The sequence below is a fragment of the Pipistrellus hanaki genome (genome assembly GCF_964339955.1).
Source record: "Pipistrellus hanaki genome assembly, chromosome: 18".
Lineage (NCBI taxonomy): Eukaryota > Metazoa > Chordata > Mammalia > Chiroptera > Vespertilionidae > Pipistrellus > Pipistrellus hanaki.
The window spans coordinates 8,112,909-8,121,864 of NC_140520.1; the positions used below are offsets into that span (position 1 = coordinate 8,112,909).

Below are 8,956 nucleotides of genomic sequence, written 5' to 3' on the forward strand. Positions count from 1 at the left end.
CTACTGCAACTAAGTGAATACCACAATAAATTATATTTTTAAGTGGTCTGTAGACACATTTCAATGTGTTGGGTATGATGCAGAAGGATTATCCATCTGTCCTTCAAAAATAAAATCTGTATTTTGAAAGCTACTCCAGAGGTGATTCTTATAATAAACCAGAGTTGAAAGGTTCTATGCCATAACTTCATATCAGTGGTTCTCAACGTTCCTAATGCTGTGACCCTTTAATATAGTTCCTCATCCAGAGGGTGAGGCATCATGACCATCAGAGCTGGCGTGAATGAGGATGTGGTAGAGGGGAGTTCAGGGCTTCTGGCTAAGTTCCTCATAACATACATCTTTCCTGATCCCAACTCAGCCCCTGCAGTCTTATTCCACTTATTGGCAACCTTAAGTCAGCCTTCCTGTCTGGCCTTAAAGGTGAACAGAGACTTAACACTCTAGAATTGGAGGTCATGAAAGACTGAGAATAGCTTTACCTAATTCCTACTTGTCCTTTAAGGGCATTACAAAAGCAACCTCTTCTAGTTGAAACCTTTCCTGATCCATCTCTGCCACGTATAAAAGTATGATATCTCCTCTCTTTGACTCTTTAAAAAATTGATTTGAGAGAGGAAGGGAGAGGAAGAGAGAGAAAGAAACATCATTGTTGAGAGAGAATCATTGATCGGCTGCCTCCTGCATGCTCCTCACTCGGGATCGAGCCCGAATCCTGGGCATAGGCCCTTGACTGGAATTGAACCTGGGACCCTTCAGTCCACAGGTTGACGCACTATCCACTGAGCCACGCCATCTAGGGCCTCTCTTCGACTCTTTCTACTCTTGGAATCTCATGTAATATTTTCTCAAGTGGATGCTCTTCAAGGGTAGGGGCCACGTGTAGCTCATCATCACAGCCCCATGACCCTTAGCCTCTTACGTCAATAGTGATTGAAGGGGACACAGAGCCCAGCTGCTTAAATGGGTTTTATTGATGCACCAGGATAGATGGGGTGGTGGACAGGGGGCAAAGAGAAAGGTAGTTCTGAAAACTCCACAAGCTGAGGAACATTTGGTGAAAGGGATGACTTGTTCTGTATCTTCCTGCTGCTGAGAAGGTCTGCACAGCAAAGCAGCAAGAGAGAAGAGTGTAGGAGAGAAAGCACCTTGCAGAAATGGCCTCACTGAGAAAGGCCTAAGAGAGAGGCACCAGGATTAAGATCTGATGTCCAGGGACATGCCAGCCAGACTGGCCAGGGAAGCACAAGCCAACGCCTCTCTGGCTGACATCTTCTGGCACTGGGCACTGGGAGCCAGGGCAGGGACGCTCATGGCTTGTTGCCTGTGAAGTAGGAATACAGCCCCCTGGCTGTGAGTTCTGGCTTTCTTTCCGGCTGGGCGGTGTGCAGGCTGCCCTGGTCCTGCCTTCCAATCACTGCCTCTCTTGACGGGTCATCAACCCACTCCTCCTTGACCTCCGGGGAGTCTCTTTCACCCTGCCCTCCTGTCACACTGCCCCCTAGGTGAGTGCTGCTGCCGTCCTGTCTGCCTGTCGAGGTGCTGGTCCCAGCCTGGGCTTGACCTCCTGGCACTCTCTCTTCTGCCTCAGAGCAGCCTGACTGTGTCAGGGTCTGTCCCTGTTCTCTAGCCCCTGTCTGGTTCCTGTCCTGCTGTGTGGTCTGGGTGTGTGACCCTGTCTGTGTCTGAGTGTGCCCTCCTGTGGCTACCTGGCTCATCTGGCTTCTGTCTTGAGTTTGGGTCTCAGTCCCTCTGGTCTGGCCATGGGTGGACTGGGTGCTAGTGCTTCCTGTCTGGCGGTTCCTGTCCTGGGTGTGTGACCCTGTCTGTGTCTGTGTGTGCCCTCCTGTGGCTACCTGGCTCGTCTGGCTCCTGTCTTGAGTTTGGGTCTCAGTCACTCTGGTCTGGCCATGGGTGGACTGGGTGCTAGTGCTTCCTGTCTGGCGGTTCCTGTCCTGCTGCGTGTGTGACCCTGTCTGTGTCTGAGTGTGCCCTCCTGTGGCTACCTGGCTCATCTGGCTCCTGTCTTGAGTTTGGGTCTCAGTCCCTCTGGTCTGGCCATGGGTGGACTGGGAGCTAGTGCTTCCTGTCTGATGGCTCCTGTCCTGCTGCGTGTGTGACCCTGTAGGTATCTGAACGTGTCCTCTATTGGCTACCTGGCTCATCTGGCTCCAGTCTTGAGTGTGGGTCTCAGTCCCTCTGGTTTGGCCATGGGTGGACTGGGTGCTAGTGCTTCCTGTCTGGCGGCTCCTGTCCTGCTGTGTGGTCTGGGTGTGTGACCCTGTAGGTATCTGAATGTGTCCTCTAGAGGCTACCTGGCTCATCTGGCTCCCGTCCCACTCCATGGTGTGGGTGGCACCTGTCTGTGTCTGAGTTATGGTGCCACTAACAGTCCCATGTGTCTGGTGGGCTCTGTTCTGTTCTCTAGTCTGTGACTGTCTCTCCGGCACCCACTCGCTGGTCATGTGACCCTGGTCTTCTCCCACTCTCTGGCTAGGCTCCACGTGCCCCCTCACTTGTGTCTGCTGGCTCTCTCTCCCCTGTCTCTGGGAAGAGCTGATGTCCGGTCCTTGGGTGTGTGCCCCAGCCCCATCTTGCCCTCTGGAAGCCTGCCTGCCCTGGCCACCACTGCTCCCTTGGTGACGCTGTCCTTCCCCAAGGCCTCCCACTTCTGTGACACTTCTCTGTCCTTTTCCCAGCTCCCCCGAGGCCCCACGGGAGGAGTTTCCAGACTCTTGAGATCCACAAGCTCCATCAGGACCCTCACTCAATGTCTTAAAACAGGCCTGTGCGACTTTGAACACCAAGACCAGGAATTCCTTGAATTCTACGGTCCCTGAGTGGTCTTCATCCAGCAGGCGCAGGACCTCATCCACGGTGGCCGGGTCGTGGGGTTTCTGGGGAGAAGATCAGGCAAAGTCAGCAGCCCTCCCCACTCAACTGCCAGAACCCCAGCCCCGAGCCTGGAGCCTACCTGCTCTGCCCCGATCCCCTTTCCCATACAGCAACATGAACACAAAATCACTTTCCTTTCTCAGTCCTGTCTCGCTCCCTCATGGGTAGGAAACACCTTTTATTTTGTATCCTCTGTGTCTGGCATAATGTCTGGCCCACAGGAGAAGTGAACGAAGATTTCATGAAGAATGAATAAATGATTGCATGCGGGGTGATTCACTGGGCTGTCCTCGGGCCTTGGGCCCCAGCACGGAGGCCACATTCTCACCAAGAGAAACAGGGCGGGAACCTGGCTCCTGGGGAATTCTGTGAGATCCTTATTGAGGCTCAGGTGTTTCCCCAGCCTAGGGGGTTGGGGATCCCCAGGCACTACAGATTGTCCTGAGCAGGTGAAAACAGCACCCTGATATACCCACACATCCCTATCCCCAAGACCTTGACCATCTGAGTGTTTTAGCTGTGAGCGAAAGGCAGGGAGACAGGGAGGTGCACCTGGGTCTGATTTGCTCTCCCAAAACTCATCGCTGATGTGAGCACTCAGCTAATGTTTCTGAGCAAATGCTCTGTACAAGGCACGGAGCTGGGCTTCTCATGAATGCTTATTAATGGATGATGAAATCTCTGCTAGACAGAGTAGATGATCACCCACCATAGCAGATTTAAGAAGCAGCAGAAGTACAGAAGTTATTTTTATTTCTAGAATATTTCAAGGCTGGGTCTCTCCCTGAGCAGTCCTATTAGAGTCCTTTCACCTTGTCTCCCAATTTGAATCCACTGATGTCAAGGTGTTTTCTCTAAGGACCTGGCCTGTCAACTCCAGTGGCTATCCCTGTTCCCGCCTGCTCCTCTGCCTGCACAGCCTCCAGTAGGACCTGTGGGCTTGGATCTAGCTGCTGCCTCCTCGGATTCCTGGGGCAGAGGGTCTGGTCTGCAGACAAACCATCTTTGCTCTCCCCTGAGCCCCTCCCCATCTGGCTAGGCCCATCATACCACGATGACGTCAGCAAACTCCTGCTCCAGGAGCCTTTTCAGCTCCCCCCGGGTGAGCACCATGCAGTTGCCCTCCGTCCTGGCATAGCGTTGGAAGGCATCGATGATTCCATTGATGTTTCGCAGTAATTGAGGCATCTTGGTAGTCAAACTGGAGAGAGAAGAAAGCCCCAGGGGCTCCATAATCAGCCCCAGTGGTTTCCTGGGAGCACTCCTGCTTCAAAGTCCTTCCCCTATGTTTGGGCTCTCCTTCTGGTCTCTGTTGTCTTCCTTTCCTTCCCAACGTATTTATGGAGGGGACGCAGGGGCAATGGTGGTTAGAGGCAGGCTCCTGAGTCAGCTGCCACCTACCCAGCAGGGGAGCTAGGGCAGGTTGCTTTGCCTCTAACTAATGCCTTTGTTTACTCACCATGCAATGAAGGCAATACAAGTATTTACTTTAGAGGATTAGCTTGCAGATTAAGAGATAATTCATTTAAAGCCCTTGATAGATGCTGGTTTATACAAAATCTCACCTATTAAATATCATTATACACATATGTTTGCATGTCTCTATATAGTCTACTGCTCACTAAGTACTTTCATATGCATCCTCCCTCTCCCTCTCTCTGCATCATCCTTATTATCTCCACCTTTTATAGGCAATGGAGCAGACAGAGAAGTTGATTTGCCCAAGGCCACACCGCTTGTAAGGGACCAAGAAATCCTAGAACCCACATCTCCTGAACTCAAATGCAATGACCTTGGAGACCCTGCCCCCTGGACAGTCTATCCAGCCTGTCTTTGCCTATCACAGGCTTTAAGAGTCCTCCTGGGAGCACCAGCTGGCAGTAAGTGCGTATGTGAGTCAATTCCTGCCTCCGGTAGGGGCCAGGCAGGAACCTGAGGGCCCCACTCTGCCCTTCCTCACTGCCCTTTAGGAAGGTGTTCAGCAAGAGGCTGGGCCACCACCTGTGGGGACTGCTGAGGAGGGGTGCTCTCCTGGTTGGAGGTCTGCCAGTTCTGAGAGTCCTGGTTTCTCTGGGTCTGAGCTCTGTCCTTTTTAATGGGACCTGTCAGCCTGCTCAGAGGTATGTGGCTCCTTCAAGCCCATAACCCCGGTGGCCTGTGAGGAAAGGTCCCCAATTGAAGGGAGATATTTTTTTCTCATCAGCCAGGGGGGTGGGCTCAGGTGGAAGTGGGTTCTGGGTGTGGCTGGATGGGCAAGAGGCAAAGAGACCTGGAGGTGCAGAAGCAGAAGCCTCGGGGAGGCCTCAAGGAGAAGATGGTATCTGAGAGGCAGGGTTCAGATGCAGAGGGAGGTGGTGGGGGAGGGGGAGCTGAGGAGGTGGAAGGGACAGGGCTCAGGAAGAGGAGGGCCTGCCAAGAGAGGGGAGGGAAAAAGGAAGGAGACTCTCCCTCCCCCCACACCCCCATGGCTCTTCAGCAAATGTCCTTTCTGGCAGCCAAAAATTCAGAACATAGAACCTCTATAGAGACATGAACAGATCCTGCTTTTTGTTTTTGATTTTGTTTTTAACCATATGGCCGACCTCAACTACTGACCTATTCGCAGAAAAAATATCGAGATGGCCTTTTAGTTACACTTCAGAGCCCTTAGGATAAATCCACAAACCCATCTTGCCTAGGTATTGCCCTGGGGTCAGAACCCATTGCTCCCTGAGAAGATTCAACCCCATTGTCTGGGTTAGCAGAAGTACCATAACCTGATTCTGGTCTCACAAACCCTGAGCATTGCCAAGAAGCTTCCAGAACTTTAAGAACAAGATACCTCCCTGGTTGGTGTGGCTCAGTGGTTGAGCATTGACCTATGAACCAGGAAATCATGAGTCTCATGCTCGATCCTCAGTAGGGGGCATTCAGAAGGCAGCCAATCAATGATTGTTTCTCATTGTTGACGTTTCTGTCTTTCCCTCTCCTTTCCTCTCTGAAATCAGTAAAAATATATATATTAAAAAAAAAAAAAAAAGAGAGAGAGAGAATAAGAGACCTTAGCTGACCCAGGAAGGCATGTGGGAGGTCTTCCTGCTGCTGCCAACACAGTCTCCCAGTGAGAGGCGCTGTTGCCCGGCCAGTGCAGGGAGGACAGTGCCCTTTCCCTTGTGCACTGGTTGCCCAGTCAGAGCGGACACTTTCTGCCCACAGCACTGGTTTTAGGAGGTCAGATCACCAAGAACTGAGAGTGAGAAAGAGGTTCCTCAGGAGGGCACTTACCTAATGCACAGGCAGGGTGAGGCGAGTGGCTGCTAAGCGGTGTGTGCAGTACCAGGTCAGCGGCAGGAGCCTTATATAGGGGATTTAATTGAGTTAGCACTGAGGTTTGGACAAGATGCCCCACCCCATTGAAAAGCTTGATTCACCCAAGGCTCAGCCAAGCCCCACCTTTCTCCCGTTTCACCTGTGACACGTGGCTGTGTTGGCCTAAGGATCTGACCCCTCCTAGCATGTGTGGAGCCCTCTCTCAGCCCTCATCTCTTTCAGGTCTTCTTCTCATGACAGGGAGGCTCCTGTCCCATGTGATGGGCACGGATGTGGTCAGCATGGGTGGGTCCCGGTGACCATACTTGATTTCTGTGTGACTGCAGAGTCATGGGGATTTTTTTTATTTATACAAACATCCAAGAACATACTCATCTGTTGAGGATTATCAAAATGGTGGCTTTGGGAAGCTATACATGTTTTTTCTGGTGATGTCATTATTTAGAGCATTCTTGGAATTCTTGTATTGGAATTGTTTTTTTATACCTAGTTTATGAGACATGCAAGGAATCCAATCTCATTTCTCTATAGCTGGGTCTCATATTTGATTAAAACAAAGAAGGTTAATACCTTCCATCTATCATCCTATAGGTAGATAGCTTTTTATAGATGGTAGGAGAAAAAGGTTAAGATGATTATGTGCTTTTCTTCATTGCAAGACAGGAAATTGAATTGGTCAACTAACTAGCATATATTCGTGGAGATCCTTCTTCATTTCAGACATAGGGCTAAGGCCAGAGTTGAACAAGAGGAGAAATTTCCCTTCCTTCCTCCCTCCCTCCCTTCCTCTCTCCCTCCCTTCCTTCCTTCCTTCCTTCCTTCCTTCCTTCCTTCCTTCCTTCCTTCTTTTTTTCCTTCCTTCCTTCCTTCCTTCCTTCCTTCCTTCCTTCCTTCCTTCCTTCCTTCCTTCCTTCCTTCCTTCCTTTTTTTCTTTCTCCCTCCTTCCCTCTGTCCCTCCCTTCCTCCTTCTTTCTTCTTCTCCTCTTCCTCCTCTCTCTCTCTCTCTCTCTCTCTCTCTCTCTCTCTCTCTCTCTCTCTCTCTCTCATTTCTGGGGCTAGGAGAAAACTTTTTAAAAACGATTTTTATTGAAAAAAATACTTTTTTTTTTTTTTTTAGCAAAAGCAGAAGGGAGAAAGATATACAGAGAGAAGCATTGATGTGAGAGCAGAACATTGATTGCCTGCCTCCTGCACACCCCCCCAAAACAAACAAACAAGCAATCAAACAAACAAAACAACAACAACAAAAAACAAAAAGGTCAAGCCTGAAACCCGGGCATGCGCCCTGACCAGGAATCAAACTGGCAACCTTTCGTTGCACAGGATGACACCCAACCAACTAAGCCACACCAGTGAGGGCTCGGAGGAGTAATTTCAAATCTGACAGAGAAAGTCCCAGAGAGGGCAATGGTAATAGTATCATTTGAATGGCTTTGACTTTCAGTACCATCTCATTTTGTTAGATGCTAATGACAGTCCTGAGAGGTAGGTGGTATGGCTGAGCCCCATAAGTGTGGACACTGAGAAATCCTCAGAGAAGTGGCCACTCAGTGGAGAAGGGATGGAGCTGAACCATCCAGCTGGGAGTGATATGCTTAGAACATCCAGAAAGGTTTAGAAACTAAGGGAAAGTAAGTTAGGGAATTAACAAGCCAGAAGCTTTGACTATGAGGTAGGTATCATTACATCTAATTTACAGGTGAAGAAACTGAGGTACAGAGATGTTAAGTAAACTACCCAAGGCCATATAATGAGAAAAGTGGAAGGCCTGGATTTGAACGTAGGTCTTCCTGCCTCCAAAGCCTGTGTGTGTTTCCAAGTGCCCAGGGCAGATCTGAGGCTGGGGTTGGGGCTGTGAATAGCTGTGGGTCCACAGAAGCAGAGAGAGGTAAATGAGGTGCCTGTGTGTATAGGGTAGAGGGTGGTTCACCAGAGAGGGTAGTTCCATCTAAGGGAGATGAGGAGGTAGGAGAGATTGGGACTGGCAGTCTCTAACTGAATGTGTACATTTGTGAGTTTATAAAGTTCATAATGAGTTGTTACGAATGAGTGACTTTACTCTGGACAGACCGAGGCCAGGGACTCTATAATAGCTCTTGTCCCCTGCTCACTCTCCTTTGGAGAAAACAGAAATATCTCAAAGCAACAAAGCCATTTTTGCACTTGGATTTCTTCTTACTCATTTGCTGAGAAATTCATCGCTGACCTCTACTTGGTTCATTTCTACCTCTGTCTAACAGCTGGTATGTGCTACCTGTGGTGAGCTAAGGAATATGATTCTGCTTTTAGAAAATCTGTCTCATCTGGAAGGATTAGGCAGATACCAGAGCCATCCCTGTCGGTATTTTCCAGTGACTTAGTGAGTTTCTATTAGACCTTCTGGGCCTAATCCCCAACTGGACAGGTTGCATTGGCCCTGCTGTTTTTTCTGAGTCCCCGTCCATGCAGGGAGCATGTGACTAACATGATGATTAGCCTTCTTGGTTTGGCCAGGAAGGCTGCCATTTGAAAGGGGGTCTGAATTTCCCAGAACTAAGAGTCCAACTCCTAGAGCAAGCAAACTGGAATAATCTTCTCATAGGGAGGAAGAAGGAACATCATGGCAAGAGCAGTGGGGGCGGGGGCAGGGCGGTTTCCTCCCTTTTCCTGCTTCACCAGTGTTCCTGCTCAGAACTCCACATAGTTTGGTGGTAGCAACAGTTTGTTGGGCTAAATGTAAGGGGTATGTACATTTCCTGCTATGCCCTATGAC

General features: G+C 49.9%; 1 protein-coding gene across 1 annotated transcript; it reads right to left on the reverse strand.

Annotated features, from left to right (window-relative positions):
- Positions 1-973: 973 nt before the first annotated feature.
- CRNN (cornulin) lies at positions 974-6,421 on the reverse strand. Its single transcript, XM_084865181.1, has 4 exons — positions 6,344-6,421; positions 6,160-6,229; positions 3,946-4,096; positions 974-2,897 (listed from the first exon to the last, which is right to left on the reverse strand). The coding sequence occupies exons 3-4, from the start codon at positions 4,081-4,083 to the stop codon at positions 1,311-1,313; spliced, it is 1,725 nt and encodes a 574-aa protein (XP_084721307.1). The 5' UTR covers positions 4,084-4,096; positions 6,160-6,229; positions 6,344-6,421; the 3' UTR covers positions 974-1,310.
- Between the last annotated feature and the right edge of the window lie 2,535 nt (positions 6,422-8,956).

What these genes read in the sequence shown, in the direction of transcription:
- CRNN (XM_084865181.1), bottom strand. Translation starts at nt 4,083, where the DNA reads ATGCCTCAATTACTGCGAAACATCAATGGAATCATCGATGCCTTCCAA. An exon ending in AGTTTGCTGACGTCATCGTG is followed by an intron (nt 2,898 to 3,945) that starts GTATGATGGGCC and finishes TCTTCTCCCCAG; the next exon opens with AAACCCCACGACCCGGCCAC.